Genomic DNA, 13,249 nt, shown 5'->3' on the forward strand with positions numbered 1-13,249 from the left:
CGAGTATTTGAAAATCGAAAGTTATCCTATACGAATTTAAGCACGAATTTAAGCGAGTACTCCAATGCTAAAAACTTGTAATCGGAAAATCAGCCGATTAGATTTTGAAGACGCAACCAAGTATATCAGATTTTTTTTTATCGTAGGTAACTCGTAACCGCTACCAAATTTGGGTACGCACTGGGTAAATCCTACGGGCTCACGCAATAGCCTGCAAACCAGTTGAATCACGGTAAACCGCATTTAAGCGACAGACTCCGACTAAAATTTTCAGCTCGGCCAGACCTTGAGCTTAGGATCAACCATGATTCCGTCCATGCTTACGGACACACGAAGATGTTAAGAGAAAAATCATATATTAATTCGCTATCATATTAACACACAAATTTATCAAATTAATTTAAATCAAATGTTTTCTACTCCAAAATTGAGATGTACACAAATTCTAATCCTTCCCTAGTTAAATGGCGTCGCTAAAAATTGAAAATTGTATAGAGAAGCTATAAAATTAACCAAAATCCAAAGATGTGTAACAAAGATCAGAAACAGCAGTAAAGTTTCTAATCCACAGCATATTAACATTGACGAGCAAAAATGAACTTAATTTACAAAGTTGCTTTTACTTTCAGGCCTTCGGCCTAAATGCAAATCATTCATAAACCAGATATTCATCTTTTTTTTTGTTTATCTTTTCTTGTACATACATTTTGCAACTACAGTTCTACATCTAGACTCCCTGCATCTCGAAAGCCTGCTACTCCTTAATGATTCCCACCTAGTTCCGTACTATTTATCTAAATTGACCGAGGACCGGGAAAGGAGACACTGCTCTATTGCACACTTAAACTCGTGCCACCTATCCCTCTACTAAAAAGAGGATAAATTACTAGTGGGAGGAAAATTTAAAGCGAAAAATAAAAATAAAACTAACTGCCTATAATATACAGTTAACCTCTTGTGGAATTATTGCTTGAACCGAGAATACTGCTTTAGACAACACTATAGGCTTCATCCAAGCTACCATAGCCTGTACACAAACCCTCTTCATTCTCATTGCTGAAAAGAGTTTGGTCCAAGCAATCAAGTGACGCGCCACATGCTTTGTTATATGACTGGCACTGCCGAGCGACACACTCTTAGCCTGTTATCACCGTCATGGTCGCACTTCTGAATAGAAATCTGAATCAACATGAAAAAACCAACATTTTACTTATATATAAAGAAAAGAGCACCCCAGCATATGTTTAGTGTAAAGCACATTAATTCTTTTTTTAGCTTATTATTTAGCAGAGTATTATTTGTTACTTAAAGATTGAATATACAGAGTCTTGAATTTGGGAGGACAAACTAGTTGCTTGAAGTGAAGCGAGAATTCAGTAAAACTCAAATACTTTAAAGACCCGGCTTGTTAGACAGACATTCAGCCATTACTTTCCATTACACGGTCAATTACAATCTAGGATGCATCCTACATGTTTTTTCCATGAGCTTTTTGATACAAACCTCTTGTTGAGTAAGCAGCTCATCCATGCTATACAGAGCTTTCTCATCTAAAACCTTAAGGTATTAGAGGTATGCCCCAATAGGATTATATATTTAACACTCCCCCTCACTCGAAAACCCATTTATGGGTCGAAGTGAGAATGTTGGGGGTGGCTGGGAATCGAACCTTAGTTCTTCCGCCAGCCTAAGCTCTGATACCATGTTGAGTAACCAGCTCATCTAAAACCTTAAGTTATTAGAGGTAGGCCCCAATAGGATCATATATTTAACACCTCTCACCTCAGCCAGTTTAGATTTACCGTTGAAATGATCAGTATATACAGAATGGTACCATTCAATACTGCAAGATCATCTTAATTAAATAATTCACAGAGTCAGGTTTGGTTTACGCGGCAGTTTTAGTACTACAGTAGTAAAGTGTTGAAAGATTAGGAAAGTTACCCAGCATGCAAGCCGCCTAGCAGCTCCATCACAGTCACCACCTCTGAAAAAGTTAAAAATTTTACGGGGACCACCAGGAAATAAGCGGTGGTAGTTAGGCTTAACAACTACTTCCTCTAATTGCTGCAATATACTCGTCTCACTAGGAGCACAGTGTTGCACAGATGCATCTTTTCCTAGCAGATCTTTGCATATCAAGAGATTTGAGGAGATCGTGGAGCTGTTTTGACATGTATAGCCAGCATAGTCAGAACAACGGAACTCACAAACCCCATTATCACAAACGCCTCCATGAAGGCTGCATTGTTCATCACAAACAGCTGCACATGCCACTCAAAAGTGTTGGATGATGGAACATAATAGAATCTATAAATGTAAAAATGCGCACACTGATATGAAAGAACTCCTGGTACTCTTGACAGCCTATTGAAATCCTTTGAAGGTGTAGTTATAAGTGTGACAGAAATTTCTTATGTCAGAAGTGTAACAATCCAACAACAAATTTTCAGTTAGAAATAAAGGTAGAATCATCGAACTCCTATCTCTCAACATATCACAACACTACATAGGTTACATGAAAACTATATATACAATCAGTCAATGTAACAATATTATGGCATGGTTTTGCGACTCAACAATGTGCATGAAGTATAAAAATTCCGTTGTTAACTGAAGTGAAATTCTGGATATAAATTCATAATCACACATTGATACAGGGACGGGAAAAAATGAATTTCCAGACTCAACTCTTATACATTTTTTATATAGTTTGTACAGTTAGAAAACAAAGATGGGACAAGAGTGAATTTTCAATAGATAAAGAATTACCAGTAGAGCAGTCGACACCAGTGCGTCCTTTTTCACATTCACAAACACCATTCCGGAGACATTTCCCATGTCCATTACAATTACTAGGACAAGAACCTGCAAGTCATTATAACAATTCTGATAACTTCCCTATCGACGAGATGCACGAGACAGAGATGTGAAAAAGAAGAACATACGCTTGCTACAATCATGACCACCAAACCCAAGAAAGCAGTGACACCTTCCATCAATACAGTCTCCATTGAAATGACAAGAATTTGGACATATTCCAGGCACAGGAACTGAATCTTTTTTACAGAGTTCATGATAAGCTGGACATATTAGCTCACCTAAGGAAAACATTTGGAAGAGACAATCAGATAATGATAACGAACCCCCTCGACAACTTGAAAACAAACATTAATTGACTGTGAACACAAGATAGTAGACGATAATTACCATTAAAGCCAGAAAACTGTACCGGTCCGCCGTGTTCAGGACATACTTTCCAAACATCGTCAACCGCAACCTAGGAAGGAAAAGTGCACATGCTAAGATGCCTCCATGGAAGAACAAAGAAGAAAACTCATTCCTTATTACTCTTTTGCCCCAACAAAAAATTCTAGTGTGCCTCTTGGTGCACTTCATACTTGTTCTAGGACTGAACAGATTAGAAAGTGATATTACCTCTAATGTATTGTTTATACATCTGTGCTTATAACAACCATTTCCTTGGGCAGTGGAGCCCCTTACAAAGCCACTACGTACTAATGATGATGTCATGCACCTAGAGACATTAATGAATAGAAGGACGATCAAATTCAAAATTCAGAAAAAACAAATCACTGCAAGCCTGTAGAACAAAAATTACCTTGAGATACTCCCTCGTACTTCACCCAACATTCTATCAGGAGGTCGTGCACTTCTAATGTCCGTACACGAACCATCAGAGTATGCTACGTAATAGGTGCAATAATCGGCCAAAGATGACTGGCCACCTGCAATGACAATGTACACAAGCCGGCCTTTAGTAAAACTTGTTCGCAGTAAACTTACTCGCACAATTTTCTTAATCTTGGATTCTTACCCCCCCCCCTACACTCAATATTTAAAGGAAGTGGCAAAGGCATTCCATGTATACCCATAACACCACAAGATAATTCTCTAAGAGTCCACTTGCCAATAAATAAAAGATGTCTAACTGGGAAAAATATGCAAGGGAAATCAAATGCAAAAATTCCTTGGTAAAATAGAAACTCCAAACATGCGTGGCAAAATTAGCTATTATTTTATTCTGTAAAGTAAATAGATCTCAAATAATGGTGCAGGTGATGAGACTTCCTAGCTTGAAGCTTCCATTTAGGTACATTGATCAAAAGATATGGGAATTTTTATTTATTAGTAACGCAGCATAGAGTGTCATCAAAGCAGAAAGATAGTTTCATTTGATTTACTTAAACGCAAGAATTTACATTAAAAAAACAACTGCAGGTAAGCAACTGACAGATGTATTCCACAATGTAGATTACATAACAATACTAACCTTTCTTTTATAGTTGATATGTGTTGTAAGGGTGGGAAAGATGAGAATTAGCCTCTAGGCCAGCAACTCAGTTACTGGTCAGTCATTCCTTGATTCTCAATTAATTCTAATTGTTTGAAAGGCTACTTCAAGAACAAAACTGATGGCAGTACAATTTTCTCCGTACATGGCGATTTAAATGTAAATTTATGAATTTTCAGGAACATTTGAGAAATTTATTTCTGGGTACTATGAAACATTTGAAAATGTGGAATCCACAGGAACGATACAAGTTATAACATTAACATATTTACGCTACATATTCATGCAGAAACATAAAAATTTAACAAAATTGCATAGATAACAATATTAAAGTATACCTTTATTAGGTTCTGGAAAATAACGTGCCCATTGAGGAAGATCGCCGCTATAATTTAATATTGGGCAGTAACCCTCGGCCTCCCTGTTGTATGTACACCCTGATAATTGTGTGGTATTGCAGCGATACGCTCCTTTCCATAGGTTGCAAGGGGTTGTAACAAAGTCGGTACCTTGGTTGTGTCCCCAATCAAGATGATCGGCCATATTATAATTAGCTTGGTACCACCCACTATCTTCCAACAAAGCCAGTGTCATCTTCGAAACAACTGACCTTGTGTCCACTGAACCCGTCATAATCTCATTCATTAGAAGCCTTTTCTCCCAGTGGGACCCTGAGGCGCAGAATGAAACTTGATTAGTGACACTGGCTCAATGGAAGAACGGGTGAAGAACGTTCTGATTAAAAAACTGTAATGTACTTCTGAATTTAAGATAAAATATATAAAGAGAATTGAATAAAATTATTCAAGATAACTAAAAGTATAGGTTTCAAACAGAGAATATAGAAGGTGAAGTAACCTGAAGTCCCTCGCCCTCCACCATCTTCTAACTCTAAGCCAGTGAAGTTCTCAGAAAATGCCTGCACTCAACAATTTGAAAAGGCATTGTATATTTCTTTATCCCGTTTTAGAAACCAAAAACTTACAGCCACTATAAGGTAAAAAGGTGATACCCCGTAATGATAGCGTGAATGCATGACAACACGAGGAAGCACCACACGTGTTACCATTCGTCCAATCTTTTCATCCTTCACTTGTTCAGTAACCTAAAAGTAGAACCAACAATTTAAAAATCAGGAGTACCGCTACTTCGACTTTTTATTGCACTACACTAATAAGAAGCTATAAACCCTTCTATTTCCGACTCCTTCATAATTGATTACAACGTGATCAAACATTTTATACATCATTTGAAGACAAACATAGCCACATCAAGAAACCCCTGAGACAGTCGTTTTGTAATTGGTGAAGACTAATCAAGTTCTGATGCGGCAAAAACTACCTATCTTAAAAGTCAAAATCCCTTTACTTGGACTAAATGGCTGGTTGGTATGTGAATGAAAGAGAAGGACCAACTGCCATTAATAACTGATAATGCAATGGTGCTACAGTGTAAATACTTTAGTGGAGTCAATGTATACTTGTGTTGCAATATCTAAGAAATGTTCTTACAACTAAGTCAACGAATTATTAAAAGGCAGCCATGCATTTTTCCCGCTCAAGTTGAGACATTTAAACAAAATAAAACCCACGAATTCTTTAAATACCTGTGTCTTTTGCTATCTGAGTCAAAGTGAGGGATTTACAAAACTCTACATTTCTCAGTCAAGACACATACAATAGTTTATAAAAGTTCCCCCAGCACTGGTATAAATGGCCCCCAAGATGACTCATGTTTAAGATCTAGGACAATTGGTGATAATTGTAAAATGACCATAATTTTAGTACGTCAATTTTTACAATAACATTGTATGTTTATGGTATCGCACTATCGCTTAGGTATCAGATAATATTCATAGACCTACTACAACTCCTCCAGATAAAATAGGACCAGCAGGAATTCAAAACTTCACGGAATAACTTGGTGAGTTATAATTATCAACCTGAATGCGACGCCTTCTCCTCTCGTCCCTAAAATGTGTAAAGGCGTGCGGATCAAAACCAAGTACGTGCATCACCTGAAAAAATTCCACATATTTTCAGTACTTCAATGAACATGAAGAAGACAAATTTTCTTTTTAAGGTATATCTAACTATAAATCCATCTTACTTCATGTATAAGAGTAGCTGAGAGTAAAATTTCTGATTCAGCAGTCAAGTGCCGGGGAGCAACATTAACATGTCCTGCACACAATAATGAACCGTCACTTGATTTGGCTAACTTTCTTACAATGAAAAGAAAATAGAGATGCTTCATAAAAATCATCCTCCATCAAGAAGGTACCTGCAATTGCACGACCCCATTGATCACGCTCGCAAGCCACCGCCCATGCTAAGGTGTTGCCTGTCGTGGGTCTTGTAGTCACTAAAAGAACCAAGTCTGCATCAGCAACACCCTCTGGAAGATGAACAAAAACAGTGAGTGGGTACACTCTGCGTGTGATATACAAACTAGAACCACCAGCGTCCACTAAACAATAACATGAGAAGATGGTGCCTGATCAAAAAACATTATATGCAATTACAATACCTTCTACGTACTCCCGGGGCAGTTGTACACCTCCATCTTGCCCACATGCAGAATATCCACTTAATTGCAAGTTCCCCCTTACACGTTCAACTGACAAGGCCCTTTTAAACCAGCCTGCGGTTTGCTCTAGAGCCTGCGTTGAGTTAGACCACAATTTAGACTCTAGCTTACCAGAGAAAGCTAACTATAACACAAAATTTCCATCTTTAATTGTTTTAAGCATCTACAGAAGGTCCCAACAACATATACACACAAACTTCTATTGTACATAGGACCAATATGGCTGAAAACACTATTGTAGTAGTTTGCACCAATGTGGTCTATTTTGCATGAACAATCCTTTGTAATAAATCAGTGTACAACAACTTATACTGTATGAAGTTTATCAATGTTGGTAACTTTATAGGCACTAAACTTAGAGCAATTTATATAAGGTACCAAAAATATAATGAGATGGTTGTACCTTACGAAGGCGAAGCTTTTTGTCTTCTCCAGCTATATCCTCTAAAGTACAATTATACCAGCAATCGGCAGAGACTGGCGGGTCACCATGAGGATTACAGGAAGGCGTGTCTGAATGAGAAGTTAGAGGAGGCTCTCCGAGCTACACAAGAAACAGAAAATTACATAGTTAAGCAGAAAAACAGGCCACAGAGTAATCATTAAACTTAAGGTAGCCAAATTATTGGTAATACACACCTTTACAATGTTCGCCAATATTTCGACAGTCTCTATCAGGTGAGTGACCAACTGCCTCGTAGTTTAAATTAATTCTAATAGGCTGCTTTGCATTGTCTTGTTTCCCTGAAAATTCGGAAACCTCAAGCAATGCCCTTCCCTTCCTTTGGAGGGGTTTCGAGATATGTTGCTCCTTATAAACCTGAGGTGATATAGAGTACACCTTAAACCCCGGTCTCTTCCTCTGTTCAATTATCTGATCATGAATACAAGAATGTGACTTAATGTTATTAGTTCCCTTCTCGGATTCTTGTAACAACAATTCATGTTCCTGGGATATGGCATAACCAGCAGCCGACCATACCAAAACCAATAAAACCTGAAAAAGTAAAAAGACATTAAAGTCATACAACAGCAAAGCTTTGATAGACATAAACCAAACCATAATAATGTCCCAACCGCATTCCCTTTCCAAAATACAAAACCAAGCTACAATTCTCACCAAATAATTGCACCAACCATAAGACTGTATTAAGTTACTTGAGATAACCATAAAATAAACTCCACCCAAATAAACTACTAATGAGTTTTGACATAAAACTCAATAAAACTTTCAATTAAAGAACACACACCACCCTAAAAAATCCCCAATCCATTCAATACAAAAATCCTGTCAAAATTACCAAGATTGCATCAAAAAAAGATTAATTACCAAGTAACTAAGAGAATATAGACATAAAAATATATGTGTCTATCCATATAGTAGTACAGAGGAACATAGTCTTTACAGCAACTAAAATTAAGCAGACCAAAAAGGGCATTACCAAAAATAAAATAAGGAACCTCAGAAAAATTCTCAATTGCGTAATAAATAAAATAGCAACTTTATCAAGATCAATTGTGAGCTGTAAAAGTATACATACAAACTTTCCAATTATTTCCCAACATTTTTTAGCAATATTTTAGGATAATAAAAACTTAAATCTTTTTCAAAAATTCAACAAGAAAATACCCAGAAATATAAAGCAAAACCTAAATTTAGTAGCTCAAATAATTACAAAAAAGGAGAGAGAGAGAGAGAGAGAGAGAGAGAGAGAGAGATTTACCTTGATAAAAAGTAAAGTAAATCTGGGCCTTATAGTACAAAATCTCACAAACAAACATCGATTACAACCACTAATCTTCAACTCCATACGATAAACAATTCACTAACAACAACACTACAAGCATCGGTTCTATCAATTCACCGCCGACGAGTCGCCGATCGGCTCACAAACCCAGAAAAAACTCTTCATTTCCAGCATTGTAGTGACAAAAAAACACAACTCTAGTGGTGAAAACCAGTAAAGATTGAAACTTTACTGAAACGTTTGTAAAAAGAACAAAACTTTGTTGATAAATCAGTGAAAAAGAGTGATGGGGTTTCAAGAAATTGCCTTTAGAAAAATGGGTATGAATTAATTAGTGAAAAAGATTGATAGAGAAGACAGATTACGCGGATATATACATACATAGATAGATACAGTTCAAGAAGCTACAGGGAACAGAAAAATGTGAAAAAGGGGAGAGTGGGTGGAGTAGAGTTGATATTTTTAGTGTGTGTTAGTGTTGTGTGTGTTTTTTTTTATGTAAAAACTTTTGTGTCTTGTTTTTCTGGTTTCCTATTATTTTGCATTTGTTTTGGCTTTTGGTGTTAGAGTTACGTTTATCTCGATATATTGTATTATTGAAAATATTTCGTATTTTCGTTAAATCTTAAAGCAAATATAATTACTTTACTTTGCATAGCGAAATCTTATTTATATATTTCGGAAATCGAAATTATTGGATTGGGCTGTCGATTTATAATTTATCAGACGATTTTTTAAAAATTTGGTAATTTATTGACGATTTATCTAGATTTTTCACCGATTTTTGAGTAATTTATCGACGATTTTTGAAAAATCAGTCAATTTTTATAATCATGTCAAATAAACTTATTAATTAAATTTATATCTAAAAATCTTTATTAATTGTTTAAAAATCGATTTTCGGAAGGTTAAATAGGTACACATTTTGAACACCTAATATTTCTTAAATATTTTTTAAAATATTCTTCACATATTTAAGAGTTTTATTCTAAATGAGGTGTTTTGCCATCAAGTAAATATTAAAAATAAAATTATGAATATTGTAAAATTTCGCTAAAAAATGGTAAAAAAACAAAATACCCAACATTTGGGGGTCTAGTGTCCAAAATACCATTTGGCGGGAGGAAGTGCCCATTTTACCCACTGAATACACATTACCGTCATGCGCAGTCTTTTTTTAAAAAAAATTGCAAAGAATACACATGTATGACATGCGTATTCACTGCTACAGTAAACAGTAAACAGTTGATACGCATTTCAACCATGCGTATTTTTTGCAAAAATTTAAAAACACATAATACGCATCTGTAAAATGCACAGTTCGTTAGTATTTTTGGCCGTTCTTCTGCCGTTAGGTATTCTGGACACTTAAAGCTGGAAAGTGGTATATTTTGGGCATTTTTTTGAAAAAAGATGGGATAAATATTATTAAATGAACAAAATTAGCTTTTAAGGATACACCGGAAACTAATTAATTGACATTAATATGATATCGTCGTATTCGTACATATCGGATCATAACTCCTAAACGTACGTATGTCTTTCTCGAGAACTAGATTTCGAATTGCTAAGTCAACATAACAGTAGATTCACCGATCACGATTAATAAGATCCTTGTGAAGACTTACTAATTCCATGTCAAAGTGTGATTGGATTATGTTTAATAGTTTGTTGAAACTTGACATGCAACTTTTTATTTACAAATAAAATAATAAATATAATCAAAAAAAGTATACAGGCAATTCATCTTAAAATACACGTAAAAGTAAAAAAAAACGACAACTAATTTATCATGGAGGTACTAATTGAAGGTCACCATGGAGGCAGTGTTGTAAAGATCCCAATTTTTTTAAAAAAATCCCTGATTAATCCCTACAAATTATTCGACCGATTCGATCTTTGAAATCTGATTTATTTTTACGAATTTTTCTTTATTGCAGTGAGTTAAGTTCTATGGAGATCACTTTTTTTGGAGACCTTGGAGACCACTTATGTTCTGCAAGCAAAATATTGTAAAAAAACATTGCAAAACATATTATTTTGCGAATCATGCTCTACAAAGATCATTATTTTATTTAAAATCTTGAATATCATATATGTACCGCATGTAAAACATTACAAAAATATTTTATTCTGCAAAACATGTTAAGTTTGCAGAATATTAGTTTAGCTTGCAGAATATACAAATTTTACTTATTAAACTTAAATGATCTTTAACAATTTTAATGAATTATTGATACTTGTAAAACATAATTAATAAAATAATATATTTTAAAGTGTTTTGATTGCAGAACATATGCGGTCTCCGATGAAAAAGTGGTCTCCATAGAATTTTCCTCTATAATTATTTATTAAAATTAAAATATTATATTATTTTTTAAAATGAATAATTATAGAAATTATGATATAATAAATATATATTTGTTAATAAATAACTAATATAATCATAATAATATGTTAAATATAATTTAATATTATAATACATCCGATTTTTAATCCGATTAATCCCCAATTTTCAATTAATCCTAAATCGGTAACTCGACCGATCTTCCCCGATTCCCGATTTTTACAACACTGCATGGGGTACTGATGGGGGTACTAATTGAAGGTCACCAATATTGTTTTCATTTTCAAGCTTCATTTTTCCGTACCAAATCTATTGACTTTAAGGCATATTTTTATTAGCATCGTTCATTATAAATTTGAAGCATCATTGTCTATGTAATGTACGATCATATTTTATTTTTGGATTAGCAACAGGGTCAAGAGCAGGTAATCTATGTTTGTTTGGTTGTTTATCCTCAATCAATGTTTGTTAATCTCAGTTTTAAGATTAATAAAATACTGTTGTAAGCTACCGAACGAATTATTAGCTCTGTTGTAAAAAACGGCCGATTTTTCAAAAATCGCCGATAAATCGCTCAAAAATCGGTCAAAATTTTTGTCCGATTTGACCGATTTCCGATAAATCGTAAATCGATACCTCAACCGAATAGTTCCGATTTCCGAAATCTGTAACACTAATTATTAGTATTTTTACTATTATTAAATTCACAACTAGGCTAGCTTGGTCAGCTAAGCCATGTTAATAGGGAGATTATAGAATTGGTGCTCTCATTTTGTCGTTTCTGATCACTTCTTAATTAACAAAATTAGTAATTTTGTAGCTTTTAAAATTTTAACACTTTGTATTATATTATTTATAATATAGGAGAACCTCGATAAATAACTATTTAATAAACGAATAATCTCGTCAAGTAAATGTTTTCTTCGATCCCAATATAATGAAAACAATAGTATTTTTGACCTCGTTAAATAAATAATTTTGATTGATGAATAAAATAGTTGGTATTTATTTATAAAGGTTTAACCTAGATAAAATATTAAAAGTAGATAGGTTGGTACTATCTCTGTTAAATTAAGTATTCTTACCTAATTAACATAATTCTAATTAATAAGAAATTCAACTTCTTTTAAAATGTAATTAACTTAATAATTAAAGTAAATTATTAGAATCTAATACTAAAATAAATTACCCAATTTTCTCTCTTGTCCAACACCTCCGTCCCTAGTCCACTAGTTACACTTGACAGGAATTTATCAGTAGAGCGAAACGGTTCGCGAGTTACTTAGTCCAGCTAATACGACTTGATAATAATCGAGCCGAACTCAATTTTTTTAAATTTTTATCGAGTCGAGCTCGAGATTCAATTTACTCTGCTTATAACGCACACGAGTCTTATCGAGATTTTATTAGTTTTATTTTTGTTATAAATATATTTTAATATAAATTTTTAATATTATATTTAAACATATGTCAATTTTTTGTTAATATTTAGTGAAATTAATTCAAATTTTCGAGCCGAACTGAAAGCTATCCAACTTTTTATGAGCCGAGTTTCTAATTTTAAATTAAAGTCTCGGTCAATCTCAAACTCGAGTTCGAGCTCGAGCCTCGTTCGGCGGCTCAACCCAATTACACCTTGATCAGAACAGATAATCTAATTTGGCTTCACATTCTAAGAAGTCATCGAAATAAATAAATAAAAATTTAGTTCATACATAACACGGGCTATAATGGACTAACAGGTTAGAAGAATAATTTTTACATGAAATGGGCCTAAACTACTACTGTTTTGGACTTCAACTTTTAGATAAGAGCAGCCTAAACTGGATCCAGTGGGCTAATGTTTGATAGATTAATGTAGTGGACTTTCTTTGTATGCTTGGTCCAATATTTAAAATAGGAGGAAAAATTAAAAAAATAATTGGGAAAAAAGAGTTTTATGTCATCAAAAGGGGTACTAAAATGTGACCATATATAGCAGGTAAATAGACTAGTAAAATAGTGATCTGGTGTTTAGAATGTATTCAGCCCTCCGTCCCAATTTCCATGTCATATTTGACTTTTTTGTCATCAATTTGACTTAATTTTGATCGAAAATTAAATATTAATTTTTCATTATTTTGAAAAAACCGAAAAATATATATTAAAATAGGTTACATGTACTATAATTTTTATAATTTTTTCTGATTATACATTAGATAAAATTTTCGGTAAAAATTAGGTCAATTTAACCACAAAAATTTAAACATA

At 34.1% G+C, this 13,249-nt stretch overlaps 2 protein-coding genes across 2 annotated transcripts; both read right to left on the reverse strand.

Annotated features, from left to right (window-relative positions):
• Nucleotides 1–552: 552 nt before the first annotated feature.
• LOC141711267 (uncharacterized) lies at nt 553–7,507 on the reverse strand. The gene is given in 17 exon segments (XM_074513668.1): nt 553–1,118; nt 1,120–1,179; nt 1,945–2,264; nt 2,773–2,868; nt 2,949–3,101; nt 3,211–3,280; nt 3,439–3,538; nt 3,623–3,749; nt 4,654–4,986; nt 5,174–5,234; nt 5,328–5,420; nt 6,258–6,332; nt 6,425–6,498; nt 6,599–6,712; nt 6,845–6,977; nt 7,308–7,448; nt 7,490–7,507. Coding segments are annotated over 17 exon segments (2,097 nt in total). The 3' UTR covers nt 553–989.
• Nucleotides 7,508–7,511: 4 nt separating this feature from the next.
• Nucleotides 7,512–9,143, reverse strand: LOC141711455 (uncharacterized). Its single transcript, XM_074513899.1, has 2 exons — nt 8,629–9,143; nt 7,512–7,901 (listed from the first exon to the last, which is right to left on the reverse strand). The coding sequence occupies exons 1-2, from the start codon at nt 8,713–8,715 to the stop codon at nt 7,527–7,529; spliced, it is 462 nt and encodes a 153-aa protein (XP_074370000.1). The 5' UTR covers nt 8,716–9,143; the 3' UTR covers nt 7,512–7,526.
• Nucleotides 9,144–13,249: the final 4,106 nt, after the last annotated feature.

The sequence above is a fragment of the Apium graveolens genome, chromosome 3 (genome assembly GCF_009905375.1).
Source record: "Apium graveolens cultivar Ventura chromosome 3, ASM990537v1, whole genome shotgun sequence".
Taxonomy (NCBI): Eukaryota; Viridiplantae; Streptophyta; class Magnoliopsida; order Apiales; family Apiaceae; genus Apium; species Apium graveolens.

What these genes read in the sequence shown, in the direction of transcription:
- LOC141711455 (XM_074513899.1), bottom strand. Translation starts at nt 8,715, where the DNA reads ATGGAGTTGAAGATTAGTGGTTGTAATCGATGTTTGTTTGTGAGATTT. An exon ending in TTACTTTACTTTTTATCAAG is followed by an intron (nt 7,902 to 8,628) that starts GTAAATCTCTCT and finishes TTACTTTTTCAG; the next exon opens with GTTTTATTGGTTTTGGTATG.